This window comes from Syngnathus scovelli, chromosome 11 (assembly GCF_024217435.2).
Source record: "Syngnathus scovelli strain Florida chromosome 11, RoL_Ssco_1.2, whole genome shotgun sequence".
Taxonomy (NCBI): Eukaryota; Metazoa; Chordata; class Actinopteri; order Syngnathiformes; family Syngnathidae; genus Syngnathus; species Syngnathus scovelli.
In genome coordinates, this window is record NC_090857.1 from 9,974,310 (window position 1) to 9,998,682 (window position 24,373).

The following is a 24,373-nucleotide window of genomic DNA, read 5'->3' on the forward strand; positions in this document are numbered from 1 at the left end:
CACAGACAACAATTTATGTGGCACATGAACAAGACACTAATACGCCATCACCACCGCTTCACTAACTTCAACCGAGCTATCTGTGCATTTGACAAAATTTAGTGCAGCTCTGCTTACCTTCTTGCATCGATGTTGTGTTTCTCTCCCTCTGTGTCAACACGACAAATGAATGACACTTGCCTGAACCAGATAAAAGGTTTACGTGGTTGTTTAATTTCACACTTGATGGAACTCAACTTGACATATGAACAAAAAAGAGCACATTTTCCATGATATATCCTCTTTAGATCATATCTGCAACAATAAAACGTATAATGAATTTCATGAATTGCAAAAACTGTCGGATCTATTTCGGAATTTACAGACAAAAAAATATTTTTTTTGTTACATGTTGCAATTAAACCACATTTAACCACCTTTTGCAGTCAAGCCACATGAATTCAAACGCAAAAGAAACAAAACAAAACAGAAATTCATGACAAATCATGACTTTTGCGGTTAAGCAATGATTCAAATCAGCCGTTTTCTCTGACGTGTCCATGGTGACAAACAATGAAGTGATTGTCATCAGCAGCAAACAGTCTCAGTCTGGCAAATGCTCAAAGATGCTCAAGCGGTGAGAAGATTGATCCAATAATTCTACAATTTAAGATGACTGAACATGAATTATTTAAATTGATAGGAAGAAAATGTTCAACAGTGAAATTGGGAAAATGCCACTCACATGCTCGACTAAAACTGTAGGGGTAATTTTATCACCCCTGCCAAGTGTGAAAGTGCAATTTGCATTGTTTTGTTAAATTCCTTTCAATAAGATGAGGACTACCCCTTACAGTCAGCTTTCATCGGGACCAAATGCTGCTGTGAGCAAACACATCCAGCAGGTGGTGCTGTATCGTGATTTGTCATTTAAACAGGTCACATAGGTCAAATTATCAACACTCCCATTCATCCATTTCGCTCGTGCTAATTGTGTACAGATTTTAATATGATGTATATGATTTTTGTGGTCATTACCGGTCCACTGAGGGATGCCATGGCGATGACGTGGCCCGACATAAAACGAACGTAGCATGCATGTCTTCGGATATAAGGGACTATGTCCTAGATTTTGGTCAGGTCTGAACGTAGGTACCTGTCCATTAATCAAATTTTTTCAAGTTTCTGCCACCCCCACTTTTGGGTCGAAGACTTCTGTTAAAACTTCCACAGCCCCCAACCCACAAATTTGCAAAAAACAAAAATGCAGCACTTTTCTGGGGAACTGATTTTCAGCCATTTTGACAGGTCTGCCTTACAGACACTACAACAAACATCATCATGTAAAAATTGCCCATATGAGTCATCAGTGCTACAGCAATTCAGGCAAACAAACAAACAAACAAACAAACAAACAAACAAACAAACAAAAGAACATAGTCCTTGTCAAAGGCTATCTCATCATAGTCCCATATCTTTTACAATCACTATATAGTATGCTTCAAATACTCCACGGTGGCCGTGCAGTCACTCCATGTATCGTGCGCGCTCAAGATCCAGTCTGAGACAACGTGCACGTTTGTTGGGGTTCCAAATGAGTGGCACGCTCAGAAGGAGGAGGGTGCTTGTGGGTGCTTTGTGGTTTTTATGAAGTCCCGTCATTCCAGTGTGTGGCCCATTCCTTTTTATGAACACCGGATTTCTCTGTCTGGAACTGCGGCCGCTCCTGGCGAGGGATCTTCACCGCATGGTACTGAGGCAGTTTTTCTTTGTGGTGGGCCCGTTGGAAGAAACCACACTAGATGGGGGAAGGAAAGTAGTAATACACACAATTAGCATATTCAATTAGTGTTGGGTTTCCGTGCCGTTTTGAAAGCTCCATTCCGAACAAGACACACTAGTGAAAACTGGGGACGGGGAAAAAAAAAAAATAGCAGAGAAGTGACGACTGTGGTGTACTTTGTAAATCCGTGTTGTTGTTCCACACACGAACACACCGCCAACGTGCTCTTAGGAAACACCTTAAGCACCTGTTGATTATGTCACCAACACAACAACGTGTACTAATTTACTTGTGCAAGTATGACAAGCCAAGCAAGTGTGTGACAAGTGCAGACAATCCAAAGCAACACACAGCATAGCAAGCGTTTTAAAACGCCGGCGGGCGTGACGTAACATCAACCGCGTGGCGGCCATCTTTACCGCTTGGAGGGAGGGAGAAGGAGGGGAGAAAGCAGGCCCGACTGAAATGTGTTCTCATTCCAGTTCCGAGGCCTGCTTCTCCACCTCCGAGGGCTGGACACCCAAATGGGCGCGGTAGTACTCCGTGTCATAGTGTTGGCGCCTCTTGTTGCGCTTGAAGAAGCCACACTGGGATTTGAAAAAGGAGGGGGTGAAAGAGAGCAAGGAAGATTTTCAGCAGTGAAAAGGAGAAAATAGCTACCAAGCAGCCAAAATGTTTTTGTAAGACTGCTAATATCATCTGATGATGTTTGCCGCCTTCGGCACCCTTTAGTTGCAAAATTCATAAACTGGAATGAAACGACAGATTTGAGTAGTTGTACGGGAGATAGGTGATGATGTCATTACCATCCACAGTAAGCAGACCAGCAGGGTCAGAAGAAAGATGCCAGCCAGGATGGCGATGAGGATGATCCACCAGGGGATTGAGTACTGGTCCACTAGACCGGGCTCGGGATAGATCATCACTGGAACCTGCGAAACATGAGAAGCATTCAAAGTGAACAGAGTTGATATTATGGAAAGCTGATATTCTGTGGGGTGATGGATTCATAGATTAAATTGGGCATTGCATTAAAAGTTGGCATTTCAATAAATAATAATTATAAAGAGTTCAGTCATTCCTATATTTAATTTCACTCATTCATACCTGTGCTTCAGCATCCCTGAGGAGCAGATGTTTGATGGTGGACTTGACGGTGATTTCTGCTCTGACCAGCAACTCCAGAGCACTGACAGTTTGGAACTCCTGAACAACACATGGCAGGTGTTGTGCGAAGAAACAGAAATTGAGTGTCTACACAAATTGTACCTCAATGAAAGTGCTGTTCCACAGCCTTCCATGAATCCTTAGCACCGCCTGCCCGGAGAAGCTGTGGAGGGGGCACTGCAAGAGCACGCAACGCGCTGACCCCAGGAGACAATCCTGTCACACCAAAACAACAATCCATCATCGTAAAAGGAAACTACTGGCTTTAGCATGTGATGATTGCATTATTTCTTCTCCTCTTACCAACTTGAGTGACTTGCGCCTCTCGGAAGCAGCCACAGCCGGAGCGCTTCGTTTCACGCTGCCACCGGTCGTTTCCTGGCCTTCGAGATCCGGGTGGGAGCGACGAGTTCGCCCGACCTTGTGACAACCATCGCGAACGTGAGATCTTGAAATTTTTTACCATACCTTCAATTCTCCCCATTGAAATGAATTTGAATGGTAATATTGTACTCCAGGTGTGGTTCATTCTACAGGCATGATGAATTTATGGACCTCCTGTCCTATTATGCTCACCGTTTGATTGACAGGCTGCGCAGATGCGGGGGCATCTAGACTTAAAGGGTTGATCGCCCCCGCAGGAGTGCATTGGGATCCATCAAAGTTCAGACTGGCCGGGTACAGGAGCCACTTGCCATTGTCCAGTTCATATGGCCACATGATGTTGAGGAAGGCGGAGCCAAATGTTTGCAGCGCTTGACCGGGATTGGCCACCTGGGGAGGGGCGCGGGGGGGGGATATTTAACCCCCAGATTGAAGCATGAAAATGAACTCATTTATAAAGTTGGGGCTCCTCACCACAAACTCAAAGTCCACGGGGCTGCCAACATCCTCCAGACTGCTCATGGCGCTTTCGCCCCTAACAGCACCGCTGAAGAACAGCTGATGAGGACGAGCCAGCCTGCAGCAACACACAATCGCATCAGTAGCAAGCTTGCAATTATTTGCATTCATTCAGGAATACCAGTCTGACATTTATGTATATTAGCTTCATAAAATAGGGTGTACCTAATATCATGAGTGTTACTTACCCACTGACAGACAGAGGGAGCTCTATTACAACTTTCGCCATTGCTGTGATTGGTACGAGGTCAGGCTGCTCACTGATGCTGTTGATCAAGAATGGATGCAAATAATAAAATCGTTATCAGATATAGTATTATATGTTGCCATTTTGAAAATGGACAGAGAAAAGATACTTGCGTAGTCAGTTGGAGGTCAGCGGTCAACTCTGTCGTTTCAATGGTGATGTTGGCCGTGCTCAAGTTGATGATGAATTTTAACTTAAAATAAAAAAAAAATTAAACAGATATATTCTTATTAGCCCATATTATTAAAATAAATGTTATTAAAATAATTATACAAAACATTTACATTTATTAATTCTATTGTCGCTATAAAAAAATGTTCATTCCAACTGACTAAGCTCACCTTTGTGTTTCTTTTCACGGGGTTCCCCAGGTCACATTCTACATCGGAGCCATTTTGATTGGCTTGACACCTCATCTAGAAGTGAGTCATAAAATTCCACAAAAACATCAACATAGTGCATCACATGGAACGTTTTTTTAATTTTTTTATGACCGCCTAAAGCACCTGAGCGGGCACCCTGGAGCCGGCGTAGGAGAGCATTCTCGGGAGAGAGACGAGCAGCTGAGCGGCGTGGGCGTCATCGCCGTCCTCCTCGGGGCGAAGCGGGTCCGAGGGCATGTTGGTCACTGTGATCTCCAACGCCACTACACGCTGGTCGGACAAGGAGAAAACCTGCACATCGTTCTCGTCCCTGAGATGCACAATCAAGATGAAGATTAACAGCTATGTAGACTGAACCAAGATGGCTGCAGACTGGCAAGGCCCATTCATACTGTTGCTAAGCAACAGCCAACAACATCCACAATACTCTGAGTTCATGTTTTATATCCACACACTAACCTTGGCAGGGGGGTGAACAGGTCAGAGGTGAGAGGCCGCGTTCCAAAGCGGTAGCTCAGCTGTAGGTTGCTCTGGCAGATTTTGTCTGGGCCGCATCCCTCGCGCAGGAAGTTCACCTTCAATAAAAGAAGAAGATATGCTAATGAGTACAGTAGATATTAGAGACGCACATTAATTAGAAGACTGGACGTTTTCCAAGAGTGACTTTAAATTTCTTGCGGAGAGTAGTAGTAGTAACCCTAATTGACCTCCGAGTGCAGCGTGTTGGAGGGCGACACGTTGAGCACCGGAGCCAATCTCTCCAGGCGCTTAGCTCCCGAGTGTCTGTGCGGGGGCACAGGTTTAATGGTGTGGGTGATGGCCAATGAGATGGGTCGAAGTTTGTCCCGGATGTTCTCCTGCGTGGAGAGAGCATACAAAATATAGAAATATCAGCCATTAGGGGACTGATTGATATTTTGCACATATGCGATGTTGTGCCAACCAGCATCCCGGTCCTCAAGTAAGTTTTACTGACATGGAGTTGGAAGGTAGCGGTGGCACAAGCTGGGTGTTTCTGCCGATGAAGCTCCACCTCCTCGATCTGCGTGTACTCGGACTCCAGGGAACTGCGGCCCAGGAAGTTGACGCGGTGCGGCAGGCCCAGCTTCCTGCGCTCCGCGTCGGCTTCAAAACGCACCATCAGGGCTTGAAAGCGGCAAGAAATCAAAATGTCAGCAAGCACAGAGATTGAGCAGGATTCAACACTTCATTTTTTAAACTGTTACTAGAATGAATAATGTGTGCTAATTAGCCACCCTAGCCACCAATTATCCATTCAACACCAAACTGAACATTACGTCGGACTCACTTATATGTGGCGAGTAGTGCACTGGGTGAGCCGCGTAGACAAAGCAAGCCTTGACCTCGATGCTACAATGAAAAAGCAGAGGGGAGAGCAAACAGATCAGGAACATAAAAGGAGATCAATTTACAGGATCGTGTGGATCTGCTCTTACCAAACTCCATCTCGGCCTTTACAGTTATGCTGTGTCAGATCGATGTATTCCGGGTCAATGGATATTTCCCGAATTACATGGATGACTGGGCGAGACCTTTATGGACAAAAAAAACAAAACAATGGAGTGTCAAAAGAAGACACACCGACCGGATCTGATTTTATATGGATACCTGAAGAGAACCACTGAATTATTGAGTGAGCCAATGGCGAGGTCTGGATAGTGGTTCTCATCCACGTCCAAGCCGCCTGAGATGGAGTATCCGAAACGCCTCACGTCAAAGTCTTGGCCATCCAGCACCTAAATAGTCACAGGGAATAAACTTGATCTCTTCCTGTCCTCTACTTTTTTTCTACATCTTAAAAAAAAATCACCTGAGCAGGTTTGGTTTCAATTCCTGCATCCGAACCTCGGTAGATGAACACCTTGCCGTCCCCGTCAAACGGAGCACCAACGGCGATGTCTGCACCAGGGTTTCAATTGTCACAGATTTTGACCATACTTAGTTTGGATTTCAGTTTGACATTTTTTTTAGTTTTAAATAGGTTTCAGGATATGTTTATTAGTTTTATTAGATTCATTTTTTGTTACAGTTTAGTTTATCATTAAACTATCTGGATCAGGTTCTTCAAATGAAATGTTATTCTTCTGCAGTAACATGACAGTTTTATCCTGTGGTTTAAATTCTCAAGTTACTCCATCTGTCTAATACATGTTATCTAAAAATACAATAGAGTAAATTCTACATTAGACTTTGGATGGATTTTTGTATGTTTGACTCTCACCTCCGTATCCGTCCTGGTCCAAATCACCTATGTTGCTGACCGTCATGCCAAACATGGAGTCGTATGTCCCGTTGAGACGGATGGGCCGGGCCTGATCATCCCAGTGTCCAAAGGGGTTTAGGTACACGTAGACGGCACCACCGATCTCAGCTTTACGGTCAAAAAAATTGGGTGCTCCCACGATCAGGTCGGTCCAACTAAGAATAGGAACAATTATAAAAAGACATTATGATTTTGTATCTAGCAGCTAGTCTCCATCAAGCGCTTTGGTTTAGTTCCATATTTCAGGAGGACAGAAGACAAAGTCTCTCCTCACCCATCATTGTTGAGATCAGTGGTTGCCACTGAGTAGCCGAAAGAAGACGCGAGCTCCTCTCCCCAGAAAATATGCTCGGGCACCAAGCGGTGAACGTTGTCCTTGCGTAGCAACACCACGGCCCCCGTGTGATTAGCCCGCGGTGCACCTGCCACAAAGGTCAACTCCCCGAGGCTCATTATTCCCATGGCCGAGTCCACGGAGAAGCCTGGCGGAGGAGGCGGAAGGGGGTAGTTAGGCTCAAGATTTAGTAGTATTGACCGTGGTGGGTGGTTGGGGAGCTTCTCTGTGCTCATCTTCTGACTAATGAAATGTATGCCTAAAGTGACTATTGATTTTGTGTCTAACTCCTGATGGGGCCAGCTAGTGCTCGTCGGTCTGCGGGTATGTGGGGTGATCTATTGAGCTTCAGCTCATGTCTCACGAGGTCTGCATCGCTTAATTTTAGTCGAAGCATGTAAACATTGTGACGAGACATGAATCAGATTTATAGCCCAAAGCGGGGATTCCTAAACTGTGGTGAGCACTCTCCAGGGTGTGTGGGACATTAATTGTGTAATAATTACACAGCTGTAAATGGGTCTATTTGACTTTTGTGTGGGTGCAACGACTTTGGGGGATGGGCCCCAACGACAATAGAATAAAAGCACAATTACTAGGTTTTACCAAAATAAACAAGCCAATGGGCTTTGTTTTGAAAGGGGGTGCATCAACATTCATTGTGCACTTAGTCTCCCCAATAAAATAGGATTTGGATATTTTTGAATGATTTAATTTGGTTTGACTTGATGCACTCACATCTTTAAAATCCAAACCAACTTTCAGATTCAATTTTTTCGATGAATGTTTTGTGTTTTGTGATAGGGTTAGCCCCAAGTATTTCATTGTTTGTTCACTGTGTGTGTCTTGGGTGATTGTGTGAGTGTGTGTGTGTATAAAGGATAGAAGCGTGATTGTGGCAGGTGGCAAGTGTGGTGTGTTTAAATCCAAATAATAAAAAACAAATCATAACAAACTATTTAAACAGAAGCAAACCACATGCATTTGTTACAACATGCTGGGTGGGGAGGTTGTGAGTGACAAAAGGTGGGATGCTCCGTCTGACACTAAATTTTCGAAAATGGAGGCGACAAAGCTGAGACAAACAGCAAGCAGCACCAGGACGACAGGCGAGGAATGTCTGAAGTGTAAAACATAATGGGGGTGTCGCAGGAGCTACTTTTGCCACACATGGTGTTTTTTAACTCACGTCAGTTACAAGGTCAACAATAAAACTGGAGTGGGAAACGCAAAACAAATGCTTGTGAGGTAATTATGTGTCCTCAGCAAGACTCCGCATACTTCTATATTCTTAAATATCCTATTCCAGTTTTGCTCCATCAGCTAAGATTTGTATAGATGTTTGCGTATATATTACGTATATACTATAATTACATCCTGGCAGTTTTTTATTACATTACAATTATTTTAACTCATTATTTTAAGACTGGACATCTTAGAAACACACTACATACTAGTCATAATAAGAAAATACATACTATATAAAGTTTTTAAATAGATAAACTAAAAAATGATAAATTTACATACAGTTTCCTACCAAATTCTCATAAGCACAGGCTTTTTTCATCAGACATGCGGGTGTGTCATTTCATCTAGTTAGAATCAATGGGGTCATGTGAGTTATTTAAAAAAATGAAGGCTAAAATGTCACATGGGAATTAGTGTTGTCAAGGAGATGGCTAAATAAGGAGTGGGGCAAAAGGGTCAGCGGGACTGGAAGGTATGTGATTTAGGAGATTTACGGGAGATCCACGCAGTCAGTGAGACGTAAGAACACCGCAATCCAACGTTAACCATGAAAACGTCCTGTGAAGTCGACGACGGGTCACTAAGCTTCAACGGGACACTTGCTTAAAAAATACCAACCCTTGTTAGTAAGCACACTCCCAAAAAAACACCCAAACCGTATGCTAGTTAGACATTCTTGGAAAACTGAGAAGAATGGGGGCAAGCTAACTAACACCATGATACCCTGGAAAAGCCTCTTTTTGTACATTACATGCAGACTTGAGATGACAAAGACTTACAGACACAGGAGACGAACTCAATGTTGCTCCAAGAGACAACCACTCACTGATAGTGTGGGAGTCCACTGGCTTGACTTCGGTGGGGTTCAGATACCCCATAGTGATGGTGTAATAGTTGCCCGTCTCTACGTGTAACCTTGCCGTGTAACTGATAAACCATCCAAGGTGCTCTTTTACCAAACATCTGCCATGGACTAACTATGACAGGATAAATGGAATGGAAATCAAAGGATTGACTGTCATGTTTAGGGTGGTTGTCTCTTAACAGTTAAAGGGACAAGGTCCAACACAGATCGAAATCCAGACACCATGAGCAAGAAAGGATTAACAACAGGAAGAAGAAAATGGGGTTTAGGGCTACTTCTAGATCAGGAAAAGCCAATCCGGTCCAAAGAACAACACATCACGCCTACAAACCTAAGTAGCTATTATGGGCTACATCCTCAAAGGCTGTGGGCTTCGTGGAGGGCTCCAGAGTTTTGTACAGCGGTTCGTCCTTAACTGGGTTAGCCAAGAACAAGAGCCCTATGGCCCCAGACAGGAGAGGAAAGGAGGTAGAGGGACCAGCGCAGGGAGGGTGACAGGGTGGTGAAATGTGAGGGAGGTAAGGCGGGTAGAATGAAAAAGAAAGGGGGAGAGGAGAGTGCAGGTGAGATAAGCTGTGACTGATTGGTGCTGTGTTTCGGTGGGTGGGTGGGCGGCAGCCGTTTTCCCTGCAGAAAAATCCCGGCTCTCTGGTGGAGCGACAGCCCTCCGGGTTCAGAGTGTACCCCGAATTCTCATGGCTGACATCAGATCATTTGAAGCCAAATATAACTTCCAGTCCAGAAAAAACTCTGGACACCAAATCCCAGCCGGGAATTAGTTGAAAATCTTGATGGTTTTGGCCATAAATAACCTTCCAGGAATAGATGGAGTCACTGCTCAGTTGTGGCCTGGGGCTATATCGGAGAGTGGTGGGGTACAGTCTGAGCCCTGGTCGCCATCTTCCACCAGACCCTCGCTTCCTCAGGGAGGGCGAACCCTACCCAGGTAACTGTGGTAGGGCACAGGGATGAGCCGGGCATTAAGCTCTTTCTGATCCGCCACCTCGTAGGGTCCGTCATCATAGACACCAAGGTCGAGCAGCGTCTGGTTTAACAGCTGCATGCGCACTTCACCTGAAATGCAAACGTGTGAGGCCAAAACATGAAAACAGGTATACGCTCCGAAAACACTGGCGGAAACCATCTGGACGGCTACACCGGAGAAAGACGTTTGGGTTGATCGGGTTCTGGAGTGAGATTCAAACAAGATGAGATCGTCAAGTAACTGTGAAGCAATTCATTTACAGTTGGTATTAGATAGCAAAAGAATCCAGGCACATATGGAAAAGACTTCAGACGCTTATCCCAAGTTCAGAAATTTTCCTTCCCTGCGTAAAGTCAATGTGCTTAAATGTTCCCTTGTGGGTTAGCTGAGATTTACACCGAGTAGTTCAACTCTTACATCGCGGCTTTTAAATCCATACAGGCCACCGTACCTTTCCAGTGGTATGTCCCAGGGGCCCCAAACAATATGAAGTTGTTGTCTGGGGTGAAACTGACGGAAAGACCTTGTTGGCAGAAGCCAAACTGCTCGTGACCCTGCGGCCGGCCCTCACAGAACTTCCACTCTCCTCCATCCAGGTCGTCTCGCTTTGTCAGGTCTTCACTCAGAACGTAGCAGCGTCCGATAGGAGATCGCGTCTCGGTGGGTTGGTGCACGCGCTGCCTGAGCTCATACAGGTGAGCGCAGGTCTGGGGAAAGGTAACAGGGTAGCCAAACATTGTGCAGCTGTAGAAGTACAAGATGTTTTTTAATCAAGAGTTCCTGACTTACCACCACCTTGCCTCCAATGCCTTGGCTCTTGACAGTAACTCCCAGCCATTGGTTGTCCTTGTTCTCCTTGTTTAGACTCACTGAAGGAGAAGAACGCAAAACAGGATGAGAAATAAGTCTAGGATTTGGTCCTAGCGGCAAGGTGCTACATGTGATTCAAACCAGATCATGCTCAAATTTTTGTTCCATATTTCAAAAACAAGCAACTCCAGTTCTTGGCTCTTTGGTGACTTTACTGCTATTCAAATGTGTCTACTGAAAAGAGAATAAAAACTTACCTGTACCATCAATATCAACCCTCTCACAGTCATATTCCTCAGGTGTGATAGGACACTTGAACAGGGCTCCAGGTCGACTGCCGCGCAACAAACCGTGGCCTGCAGCCTGTGGCGCCCCAACTAAGATCCTGAGACAACACAATTGTAAGGATTAATATGATGGATGAATCGATCCTCATGTTGGAAAATGAATTCATCGACAAATGACGGTCAGCCTGCACATCAATCATTAGAGCCATCACAACGAGTTAATGTATGTGAGATATCAGGAGCTTTGCATAATTATTCAAGGTAGTACTAACTGTGATATTTTGGTCTGCGGTTGATTTCCTGTATTTAAATAGTCCAATCACAAACAAGAATCATGACGTCAGATAGTGTAGCCCGACCAAGTAGTGGTACGTGTATTAGACAAAAAACATTGCTTTTCATTATCTCGACTGTGGGACAGCTCTACGTGGGCTCTATGTCGTTTGCACAAACTTGCTTTGACTCTCAACCTTCACCCATCATGGAACGCCTTTATTCTCACTAAGATGGGTGATGATATTTGTTGGGGGGCAGAGTCGTTGCCCTCTGCCTTATTAGGAGCGCAGATTCTTAGGCTATTTTAAAAACTGAATGTTGGGCCGCATTCCAGCCAACACTGTCAGGCATGGCGGATGCATGGAAGCAAGTCGTCAAGACACAGAAAGGGAAGGGGGGGGGAAGTAATGAGGGAAAGTTCAAATAGGAAAAGTAAAAATAGTTAGCCTTAAGGATCAGCTTTTGTTTCCATCTTAGCCACGCTAGTGTGACTAAATCCCTCTCTTTGGTCAGAGTTTCGTTCCATCGAAAATAATACAACTGTTAATTCACAATCCATTTTAATCTGATAATTCACAAGCTATCTACGCACTTTGTTAACATGCTTGCATATGTTTTTCGGTAAGTGCTGCTGTTTTGGTTAGCAATAGGCTTCCAATGTATTAAGTCTTCAATGTCCATGTGTTATCAGTTATGTAAAATAAATTAGTTCAAATGATTGCAGCATATGAATCACCATTTTGGACTCCTAATTTTCTATACTGCAGCCTTTTGAACACCTTTATTCTCCATTGTTCAGCGATGAGTCAGAAAGTCTCTCCATCATTTTCAACTGCCAGATCATCTTTCAGGCAACCCACATGACATGCACAACTAAGCTTTGTGGGGTTTGAATGTGTGTGTCTGTACGCTTGTACATCCATGTGTGTGTATTGGTGGTGTAATGTGAATATAATTACCCGCACACAAAAACACACACACATCGTTGGCATATCCTTACTGTACTGTACACTACCATCAAACCACTGAGAACATATCGAGCAGTTGAGTGTGAGCTTGGGTTTTGTTTGGAAAAAAAAAACGCATAAACTGTCTCATGAAACTGTACAGAAGAGTTGAACGCTCACTGATTTTGCCTGAAGGTTATTTTTCATACACAAACTAACGACAGGTCAATGATATAGAATAGTAGAATCAGAAACCAAGTGAACAGCTGTTATGGTTTACTATCATTTACCAGAATGTAAGATAAACAACGGAGCACTGATAACAAGACCTGCCACCCAAATTAAATTGGTGTTAAACCGACAAAGACCAGACGATCGCCTAGCATTTGGCTCAAACAAGCTGTCGAGGCAAAGGGTTTACTTCATGAAATATAAACAGTAACAAACACACTTCTGGCTGAAAATAACAAACACAGCAGAACCTTACGCTTCAAACATTGTTCATTGACCCTAACCCTCATCCACCCTAAGCACCACGTGACCCGTCATTTTCTCCAGCCCCCATCCACTTGCATGAGCTCGTTCAATTTATTCACATCCATAAATGTGCTACTTCTCCTGATTTTCACATTTTGTTTTGGACGATCACATGCTAACTGTTGATTTTCTTCTGAATTCTATTGTACAAACTAGACTACTAATATTTTGGATCTTTCCAGTGAGCGAGTTGTACCAGCAAGTAGATTTTGATGGATAGACTGACTTCTTGCGATATAGCTGTGAATGCTTGTGACGGATGAGCAGATGGATGGACAGAAGGCCATATGGAAAGGCCCGCATTTAGCAATATACCAATGAATTGCTTCTAACAGAAGGACAGACGGACATATGGACGGATGGATGGCGTTAGAGTTGTTTTGGATGGACAGACAGACATCATGTTACACCAGTCAGTCGCTTCTGATGGCTGGATAGACGTCTCTCATTCTTTCTGTTATGTATCCGTCACTTCTTTCCAATGGATGGACGGCTGGACAAATTTGAGGGTAAAACGTTTTGTCATCATGGTGATACGCTTACTTTTAATGTCCCAGGATTGATCATTTGACAGCCGTTCATAATTGTGGAACATTAGTTGCACCTTCAACATTTCCAGTAGGATTTTAGATTGATGAACCCCGAAGTCTACTCTCACGCTTAACATGTGTTCGGTGGACAGGAGGCAGTGGAAGGCAGCTCTGCAGGATCGGCAGGGAGGTGATGGCCTCCCTTTATTGTCCCGAGGCAAGACTGTGACCTCTGATCTGGATATACAAACATATACTTGCAAAGTCAAACATGAGCAGCAATACAGAGCTTACTATGTACCCCAATTTGTATTTACACAGCCAAAGTCTACATACACCAACTATGTAAACCAGGACTCAATACCCGAACCGCTGTCTGTCTTTAAAACATTTATTTTCGGGGAACTCTACGGGAAGCAACAGCTGAGAATGAGATGCTGTGAATCATAATGTGTGCCACAAAAACAGAGGGCATGGATAATGCACAATAAAAGGGGAAAAGAGAAGGACAGAGACAGCTGGTAGTCCATGCAAAAACCCCTTTGGGACACTATGGTTCACAACCGGGAAAGGTGATTCAATGCAATGATTTGCTTCGGTTAAAAAAAGAAGAAAAAAAATCCCCTCAGAAAGTGTGTCTCAAATGCCCTCCAGTCAATCACACGGCACATAAATATAGACAGACTCACAAGAGCGGCAACTGAACACACACCAAGGTCAGGAAAGTGAACTACTACACCATCAGTTGCTATGGCGGATGCCAGTGAAAACAAAAATTACAGACCACCATGAAACAGCCGCAAAGTATAAGATGCACAAATCTATTTTTCAGCATCATAAAATCCAATTAGCAATGGTCGATATATCGCATCATAGCGATCCCTAAATCCACCTGGGGTGGTGAAATTAGATTCACCGTCTCTGTATTGCGAACAGATGCTAAAAACCAGGTCTGTTTTGGGACCATTTACAATGGCAGCACCATGTGCAATTTATTTTTCGACAGCGCTCAAATCCATCAGATTTTTGTTCGCTTGACTCAATTTACTAAAGATGTGCCGTGCTGAACTCGGTTGCGTTTAGGTATTATATGACACAAATGAGCCAATCCTCGTGTTGCATACATCTTTAACAAGCCACTCATCTCACCAGTTGTCCTTCTATTGATCAACATGTCAATGATCATTTTCAGGAAATAGATGAGGTAATGATTGGCCCTTAGGAATACGTTCACATCTGTTCTATAATCTTCAATGTCATTCTTCTCCTTATCAATCAATTTATCCATTCATATTTACCTACTGAGACTTTAAAGTACACTTGTAGGCACTTCTTGGACATATGTCGAAAAAAAAAAAAAAGATTCACACTCATACCCAAGTCAGTCTTTAAAGAAACTAGCATGAACGATTGAACTATTGAAGACGTGCTAACCACTAGCATCACCAAGCTAACACAAACATTTCATTTAATATTGAATGCTTTTATGTTAACACAATTATTGCATTTAACTAGTTGGTATTTTTTAGTGATGATAATTATTGACAGTATGCAAAAGGAATATTTATTACTTGGAATGCAAGAAAAAGCTGTCAAATAAAATTGTTTAATTTCCTGCCTTATAGTTGACAGCTACTGTAAAGAGATGCTATCACCTGATTGATTCAACCGCAGGCTTGCACACACACACACACACACACACACACACACACACACACGCGCACATTTAATCAAAAGGTGAGGCCGGTCATGGCTTATTCATCCCCGCGGCTCCTGTTTGTGTTAGACCCTCCCCCACATTAGGAGAATGTGACCACCAGGGTCAACCTCTTCCTTTCTCCTCAAACAACCTTGATGACACTTGAATAATCAAACACCAAAAACAAACGATGGCGCCGCCGATTATCTAAAAAGGATGCCATGTTTTCCTGCTCTCAGTCCAACTGAAGTTGTGTTTTTCTTGCTGACTCGGCACTTTGTCCCGCGCTCTCACTCCGCTAATATTCCTGAAAGCTTTCGGGCCTGGCACCAACGCTTCCCGCCGAGCTTTTGTATGGGTCATGGCAGGCCGACGGAGTGCTAAATGGACAGACAGTGAAGAGTATTCAATGAGAGTTCTATAAATTATTTCTCCTTGTAGGTAAGCAGTGGGAAAAAGAAAGGACTTAGATGCACTGCCAAGGCTTTCACATGAATGGGCTGCAGTACAAGAGTTACTGTAGACAGATCATGAATTGAGTTTGGGGATGGGAGGGGGCAAAAGCGGGGGAGGCTGTTCTTAACCCAAGATGGAGGGCGAAGGAGGGGAGTGTTTTATTGTGCTTTTGTGATGCAAATTGACAAGTCCATTCTGTGTGTGATGGAATGGTGCAGGGACATAGTGACATACATTTAAAGAGGTGTCAAACTCATTCTTGTCACATGCTGTATTGTGCTTATGGGTTCCATCTGTTATGACTGGGAAAGGATATGCATATATAATTGCCGAACCAGTTAGTTTAAACTTTAAGTCCCTCCATGGCCATGCAACACTCATGTCGAGGCTCAGCTCCCTTCCCAGATTTTTCAATGTGTCACTTTTCTTCAATACGCCAACAATTTACAACCCACACGATGGATCACAGCGTACTAATATGTTGCAGTGAGATTGTCGAGTGGCGGAAATGGCTTTCTTGAATACAAAAGCTCACTCTCAAGGGCTCAGAGGATGAAGATGAAGCACAATAGATGTCTTTGAAGGCCACACAGACAAAACAGCATAGATGATTTGTGAGCTGTGGAAAAACACTGCATCGCGTGCGCTTCATTTTCAACAAAACGCAGAGGCCGGAAAAAGGATCTAACACTTTCATTGGATTGGGTCCATTATATAACTGATGCAGTGGCAGTGAGCCAAACACATCTATGGAGAAAGCTACATGTTGTATATCATGCTGCAATGGCTCTACACAGACGGGAAAATGGCAGTAAAACATGAGTACATGAGTGCTTCATATAGACGGTAAATGCTTGACTGTATCAAATTAAAGTAGCACATACGAAATGTGCCCGAAATGGTGATCAATTAGTTCATGATCTTTTGTTTTAATATGTGAAATGTTGTCAATATTCCTTTTATTTTGAATGAGCTTTTTATTGTCGCCATTGTCTTGGAATATTTTTAAATGCTTTAATTTGTTAATATATTTATTTATATTTTAAAGTATGTATTATTTTAAACCTAAATCTTTGCGTAAAATGATTTTTATTTATTTTCATTTAATTTATTTATTATAGAGATTATATTTGTTACATTTATCTTGAAATGCAAAATTTCTATCTTTATTTATATGTTGAAATTGCTATCATTTTTTTTGCCTTTTTTGCTTCATCTTTATTTCAACTTTTTAGTAACATTATTATTTCATTATTATTTCATTTATTTATAGTACGTTTTATTAGTATTTCTTTTATTGTTTATATTGCATTTATGAGTTGAACACATACACAAGCCATTATGTCACAATCAATGTTTTTACTTTTTGGCTAAAACGTGGTTTGGTTATTTACAACACAGTTTTCAGGTAAAAAAAAAAATTTAAGCAGCCATCAACAACCAAGCAACACCAATCCAATTTGAGACTCCCTCGAGGTTGTGCGGAAAGTCGGACAAAGTACAACGACGAATTTGCTATTCAGATAGACAGCTGGGAGTTTGAATACAGGCAGTTTCCTGTCTTGGCCATGTGCTCAACTATTAGGGGAAGCACTTGTCATCTCAGTATAAATAGCAGATCCACACATAACTCCCACTCAAATGCCTCCGTCGTCTGTCTGACAGCAGTGGCAACAGCAGATTGTCAAGCTGCTTGGAGATGCCAGCAGACCTCCACCAAGGCCAAGTCATAGAAGCCAGTACTGTGACGCGGAACAAAGACATTACAGTAATTCGTTGCAGCAACCGCCAGAAGCCGGGCATCAGAGTGGGCTTCTGCCAATGGCAATCTTTCACAAAGCTGCTTTGATTTTTACAAACCATCTTTGTGCTTTCAACAAATGACTGCACGAAAACTCAAGTTACCTTATTTACACTCAACACAGAGGTAGTAGAAGTGCCTCAGTCAGTGCTGCTGTTTAGGTTAGCGATTACTGTATTTCAGGGCAGTATGTACAGGGTGTCTTGAAAGTCACTACAAGCTTCTTTTTTGCTGTTAAGTTTTAGGCATCATTCATGAGCCAATCAGCATAAAATGCTTAGACTTAACGGTTTTTGTATATACCGTAGTTTTGCGGGAATGTTTTTGATGAAATATGGTGCGGCAAATAAATGTTTTGGGTCGTATTGGATCACGTGAAGTGTCTGGAACTTCAAAGCCGTTATCTTCATATCCCAATCAGTGCAGTGAAATGTGACCTCAGGCAAGAGTCACACACAAAGCTCGGCCAAATTCAAAGACCAGATGAGTCAGTGTAGCATCTGATTACAACACTTTGGGGCAAGATGTCTCATCACGGAGCTTTTGAGAACGTGTCATCTGAACTGCCTAATGGAAATGTATTATTCATACAAGAGAATCGGTTTCCCTATATTTGTTTGGTGAATAATAAAGTATGCTCTCAGGATAAAGTCTATTAAGTTGCTGCTGAGGTTGTGATACTGATATCTTCATTTCAGGGAATTGGACCCGTAATGCAACACATACCTTTGATATGTTTATTGTAACTGTAAAAAAATCCAAGGCCTATTTAAAAATGCTAAACTTATTAATTGTTTATTAATATGTATAGTATTCAAGTTAACGGAATCACATCCATTAAATTTTAGACGTAATATTGTGGCCATTAAAAGTAAACACATGCAGTCAGGTGTATTTTGCTAAATATATCGAGTCGTCCATACATAGCGATGGAGTGATGTTACGAGCGGCCATGTTACACACCATCCAAGCCATCACTTCTTTGACTCTCTTCAGGTTCTTCCACAGCGCAGCAATGTGACACTTTTGGCTCGAGTCACTTTTTAAAATAAGATGGAGCCATGCTGCTGCGCAATAAATATACACTATTAGATTCTTCACGGTGACTTTATGTCTGATGTCACAGAGTTGGTCTAAGCCGGCGACAGCATGACTGCAGTGCAGCTAAAGCGGGCAGTTGATGCTTGGAGGAATACTTGCATTAGCAGGGAGGTGTCTCTCTCTCTCTCTCTCTCTCTCTCTCTCTATGTATGTATATATATATATATATATATATATATATATATATATATATATATATATATATATATGGCTAATTGTTTTGATTTTTTTGCAGCTTCAATATGTTTATGCTAATGTTAACTTCCTTTTATACTTGTGTGAGTGTTTATGCAAGTTGAAGCAAAATTAAGAAGGGTACATTAATGAGTACAGTGAGGATCTGCATGTTTCAAATCAATACAGAGCTTAATACGAATCGGTCTTTTATAATTGTATCTCTGCACCAAGGCCAGATGTCCCACTCACTTGGTGTTTTGGCAACGCTTCTAAAGTGATGCTCAAATGAAAAAAAAAAAAAAGAGTGCAGTATTAAATTGTACACGTAGCAGTAGCTGAGTCAAGACCTGATTTTACAGAAAGTATACGTCAACTCTCGGGTGCGGGAACACTGATGACAATCAATAAACCTTGAAGACGTGTTTAATGAAACAATCTCCATGGTCTGCTGATTCATCACATATGCTCCTATTCGTCCTTGACTTCCCGTTCAGTCTATTAGTTGAATGCACAGAGCACATTCAACTGCTGTGCCCAAATGAATTATGGCTGTCCTGACAATAGACAAAGATAATAACATTCAAACATTCCAACACCAACAAAAAAAAGTGGTAAGACATTAGCGAATTTTAACTGGGAATGGTATGAAATATAATTTTTGAAGATTTGTTTACTATGGTATAATGAGCTGAGTACACAGTTGAGTAGAAGATGGTTCATATATAAAAAAAATAATAATAATAATAACTCATGTCACTCAAATCTCAAGGAACCACTGTAGGCTGATGTGCTGTATTAATAATACTTCTTTGCCTTGACTGTATCTAAGCATGTAAAGTACTTTTTTGATTTATGTACGTGATAAGTGGTAAAAGGGAGGCGGTAGAAGCTAGTGCTGGAACAGGTGCACACCACACAGAAGTTGTAAACTCACCAGCTCTGAGGTTCTGGGGTGAGCTGCTGGTGTAGAGCAAGAGAGAAACCAAAAAAGGTCCCGCGGTCTCCCAGTTTGTGCAGCGTGTGAGTAGTATCCAGGTTGAAAGCCCCCACGTGGTTGAGGAGCATCAACAGAGCCCACAGGAGACCCATCCTGGTCCCAAGGTGTCCACCCAGAGCTCCTCCTGCCATGCTGAAGCTTTGAGCAGAACTAGAAGAATGTCCGAGGAGGAATTCCTGCTCCTGCGGCGGGAAATCCTCTTGTTGCGGCTTTTTGGTGCAGTCGGTGTGAAAGTGGGGGAGCAGGCTGGGCTCAATGTGCTCCCGTCGGCTACCAGAGTGCAAGTGTGCAGTATGTGCCTCCTCCCCTCTCCTGCTCCTCTGTGCACCCGAGGGAGACGAGGGAGGACAAGTGCCTTGAATAGCCCCGCTCACTTCTCCCCCCTCCATCCTTACACACACGCACACACACACACACACACATACACACATGCACACACACGCTCTCAGCTGACAGCAACACTCAAAGGACTGCTGCCAAAATACCAGGCAAGGTTGTCAAGGTACTTGGAGGCTATTGAATAGAGACAGAGTGGGTGAAGAAAAAATAAATATATAAAAATACACCAGACGGTTTTATTTATCTGCTGGGTTCACACGGTCCTTATCGAAATGCTTGAACAAAAAGTTGAAGAGAATTGTTGGTGTGCTACAAGACATTTGAAAACTTTTTTGGTTTTTTTCTTTTTGGATGTAACGTTTTAATGTTTTGGATTTGTATTTATTTTTTTTATGTGCGAAGGTTTTCTTCCAATTTCCAATAATCATAATTTAAAGCATACTTCCCTGCTAGTTAATGGCTTAGAATGACTTAATTTGTTCCATGACCATGATCAATGAAATGCGTGAAAAACTACCTGATTAAATAAACCCCTAAGAAATTAAACTGTAATTTGGTGGGCATTGTGTTGCACCCTCAGACATGGATTTACTGTATACTGTACTGTATAGGATGCAATAATTTTAGTAATTATTTGGAGATACATGCCAGTGAGCATTGTGACATTATCTGTCTACAGGTGTTGCTTCTCCATTTGTGTTCTAATATCTATCGCTTAACAGTTTATAAAACCACAACACTAAATTGTACGGTATAGAAGAAATGATGGACAGGAAATCACACGCACACACCCACGCACACAATCTGGACTAAATTAGAAAGTCTTCAGTGCCTGTGACGTTAAGCTACAAAAAGTTGGACTTTAGTGAGTCCTGTGAGAGGACAGAACGGTGGGAAATGTCTGTCCACACATTGTTGACTTTTGCAACTACTTCACATCCCAGTTGTGTGTTGTCAGCTGCAGTAGGACCACCTGATGACTGCTTGTGTGCAGCTGTCACCAACTGTTGCATGCAATAAAGTTTGTGACATATTGTGTGAGCATGCTTGTAGCACGTTACCTTCACACTTCAGACAAACAGAGCGATAGCCAGCAAGATGTTTTAAAACAAACAGAGCTATGCCGCACTGTTCTATTTTAAAAATTATATTTATGCCTAAATAGAAGAAAACAGCAATAGTGGACATGCGGATGTGAAGATGATGCGGTGCATGACAGCAGCACCCTGATGCAAAGACTCATTAGCAGTCTAAGCACCACCTCAAGGAGAGAGCTTATTTTAAACCTCAAGTAGGCAGCACATACGGGCAGGGTCATTTTTCCTGTTTTAGCCCTCCATCCATAGTCAGCAGTATTACTGTATTGATTCATCGACTCGGGGGGGGGGGGGGGGGGTTGTAAGAGGGTGTGGTGCTTCTTATTACGGAATGAAATCCTTGCAGACTATTTAACTACACTTCCCTCAAGGAGGCTGAGCTGAGTGCAGCTGTTTTCCCACACTGGATGCACACGTTGGGATATCGAAGAGGAAGGATGTAAGTAGCATATCAATCATAATACAGAGATGTCACCTTGTCAAAATGTTGGCTGTCGAAAGAAACATCCGAGAGCTCTGCTCTTGATGGCTTGATGATTTATACCACGGGAAACAACAGGAAATGTGACATCATTATTAAATGCATCAGCAGGCAAATTATGGCCTCTGTCTTCTGAAAGTGTGACAACAGTGACCTCTAGTGGTGCAATGGGATAATTGCGGGCATGTTTTTGTCTTATTTTATTTGAGGCTTCAACAGTGGATAGTTGCGAAATAGATATTTACACTTGTGTTTTATCAATTTCATTGAATTTTGTCAATCTATTACAGACTCACCCAGGCTGGCATTTTTGAAGATAAGATCATTTAAGATGTTACTTATTCACAATTACTTTAAGCTGTTTGCTGTGCGTGGGTTTAAAGGTCCCTGAAAATGCATTGCAGTACCAAATGATTTCAGACTCTGATGACAAGCACACTCCTTTCCGATTTAGGGGTTGAAGCCGTAGGCAGGATTGTAGGGAGGTTGGGGATGTTCATTTGGACGTGGTGGTAGAGGAAGTGGAGTGTATGCTGGAGGAACTAAAACAAATAGATCACATCCCATGATGTGATGATTAAAAAATGCAGTTCAACAAAATCATTTTTTTTATATTCGTATAATAAAGTGAGGGACGATATGCATATGATACAATTTTACATAAACATATATATTTTTTTAAATTACAAAGATTTTGTGCAATGAACCAGACTCGGCAACTAAGATAGATTGCAAACTCATCATTCCAAGTCAAAGTAAGAACTCACCGGGTCCAACGTATGGTGGTGGGCCCACCGGTGCAGTGGGCATGGCGGGGCCTCCGTGGACAGGCACAGGCTGGTAGCTAGGATGGGACGGATGAGGTGGGGAGGCCGGCTGATGGGGTGCGGCGACAAAGGTGGATGTCACATCTGCATAAAATGTTATTTTTAGTCAGTGGGACACAACAAGCAAGCGAGAGTAGTGACAGTCAGAATAAAATGATTGTCAGATTACATCACAAAAATCTGCTTTTTGATTAGGGGTGTGTAGACTTTTTATAACCACTCTACATACTTTCTGCATTTTGTTTGCTGGGGTGGTGTGTTTCTAATGTAAATAACGCATTGAGTAAATAAAGAAAGTGTCTCACTTTGACGTCGCCTTGAATTGTGTTGTTTCCTGCACTTTTTGTACAGACAGCAGCATGGAACCACAAAGCAGGTAATGAGACCCACGCAGAAGATAATGGGAATGACTGTACCGAGGATGCTGCCTAAAACTATGGCAGGCCTGGAGAACTTCGCGAAGCGAGGCCTGCGCAGATGAACCATTAGCAGCTATGAACAGAAGCATTTTAATACTTTTGGGTGCACGTTTTTCCTACATGTCATCACAGATTTCCTGTTGCTCTTGAGTTAGCCGACTTCGCTCTTTAGTGCAGCAATATTTCTCGCTGCAGGTTCCACAGCAGTACATCCCACCACACTGGAGACCATTGTGACGAACGCCGTTGTCGTCCCAGTAGCTAGAACAGTCGTCAGCTGGCAGACAAGCCAAGACATATTGGGAGCACATGACAGAATATATTTGCTTTCATTTCCATAATGAGAGCTGTTTGGGGGCTAAAAGAAAGATACACCATAAAGTTTACTCACCCCATATAGGTAGAAAGAGGACACAGGACACGAAGACTAGAAAGGGCAAAACGGTCGACACCATTACTGCAAAGACACACACTTTGTGTGTGTGCCTGTCCCACCCAGTAGCTATAGTCGCCTAACAACATTCCAGGTGAGAAACCGGCTCGGTTCAATTAATACAGTGAAATGGTATTGAAATAAATTCATAAGCAGTTTCATGAATTTTACATTAGGTCGTGCACCAGAACAGGCAACTCAGGGAATTGTGGAGAGCTGATATTGATCCATATCAATGATAGTTTGTTTCTTTGGGGGCTTCAAGGGTCCTGCTTGCCAAAACAACCCAAACAAATGGGGTCTTTTATTTTTGTGCAAAACAACCCCTAAGAATTGGTCAATTTGGTGTGGGCAAACATCTGATGATTAATTTTAATCCAAATGTATGAACTTAAACATAAATCAGTGGTTTGGGCACCCTGTAAATTTTACATACGTTATGAAAGTCTTCAAATGAAACCCGAGTGATGTTGATTGCACACATTCGCACAGTCATGAAAGGTAGGAGCTATTCACCTGATGCATGCATACAAAGCGAATTTCTAATTTATTGAGCTGGCATGTGGTCACATTTGACAGGAAGAAGAATCTGTACGCATGGCACACAAATCACACAGCGTGATATAACAGGAAACATCTAGTAAAATCGAAATAAAAAGGAGGAAATTGTAAAGCTCCGCATTGCTCGGGTTACGTCGGATTCTGACAAAGGCTTTCGGGTTTGCGAAAAAGGTCACTTGAGCACAAGTAGTTTCAAGTAAAAGTAGGAAATCAATGAGGTCTACTAAATCCTGACAGTTAATGGCATAGCATAGCTCAGAAGATATATTTTAAATGTGAGCCAAGGTGCGACGGTAAACAAGACTAAGATGAGTCACGAGCAAACGGCCAAAGTCTTGTTGCATTTTGGTCACACCTCACGGGCGGACACGCAGCTTGACTAGGTAGATGAAATAAAACCTTCCAAATTCCGTCTTCCTA

The 24,373-nt window shown here is 42.6% G+C and overlaps 2 protein-coding genes across 5 annotated transcripts; both read right to left on the reverse strand.

The window, feature by feature from the left end:
• Window positions 1-192: 192 nt before the first annotated feature.
• Window positions 193-20,200, reverse strand: itga7 (integrin, alpha 7). Of its 4 annotated transcripts, none has more exons than XM_049732768.2 (27): window positions 19,734-20,200; window positions 11,246-11,373; window positions 10,968-11,047; window positions 10,630-10,885; window positions 9,525-9,632; window positions 7,021-7,228; window positions 6,705-6,901; window positions 6,294-6,382; window positions 6,092-6,219; window positions 5,920-6,015; window positions 5,772-5,833; window positions 5,439-5,608; window positions 5,170-5,319; window positions 4,922-5,037; window positions 4,586-4,772; window positions 4,421-4,495; window positions 4,193-4,272; window positions 4,021-4,098; window positions 3,788-3,890; window positions 3,506-3,703; window positions 3,233-3,349; window positions 3,032-3,145; window positions 2,870-2,968; window positions 2,569-2,694; window positions 2,270-2,349; window positions 2,182-2,201; window positions 193-1,777 (listed from the first exon to the last, which is right to left on the reverse strand). In XM_049732768.2, exons 1-27 carry the CDS (start codon window positions 20,183-20,185, stop codon window positions 1,665-1,667), a joined length of 3,630 nt encoding a protein of 1,209 aa, XP_049588725.1. In that variant the 5' UTR covers window positions 20,186-20,200; the 3' UTR covers window positions 193-1,664. The 4 variants fall into 4 exon arrangements, with proteins under 4 accessions (XP_049588725.1, XP_049588724.1, XP_049588727.1 ...); XM_049732767.2 differs by lacking the exon at window positions 9,525-9,632 and adding an exon at window positions 10,136-10,267; XM_049732770.2 differs by lacking the exons at window positions 2,182-2,201; window positions 2,270-2,349.
• A 1,700-nt stretch (window positions 20,201-21,900) lies between these two features.
• Window positions 21,901-23,498, reverse strand: LOC125976838 (protein shisa-5). Its single transcript, XM_049732774.2, has 5 exons — window positions 23,351-23,498; window positions 23,080-23,236; window positions 22,846-23,009; window positions 22,481-22,624; window positions 21,901-22,255 (listed from the first exon to the last, which is right to left on the reverse strand). Exons 1-5 carry the CDS (start codon window positions 23,412-23,414, stop codon window positions 22,164-22,166), a joined length of 621 nt encoding a protein of 206 aa, XP_049588731.1. The 5' UTR covers window positions 23,415-23,498; the 3' UTR covers window positions 21,901-22,163.
• Between the last annotated feature and the right edge of the window lie 875 nt (window positions 23,499-24,373).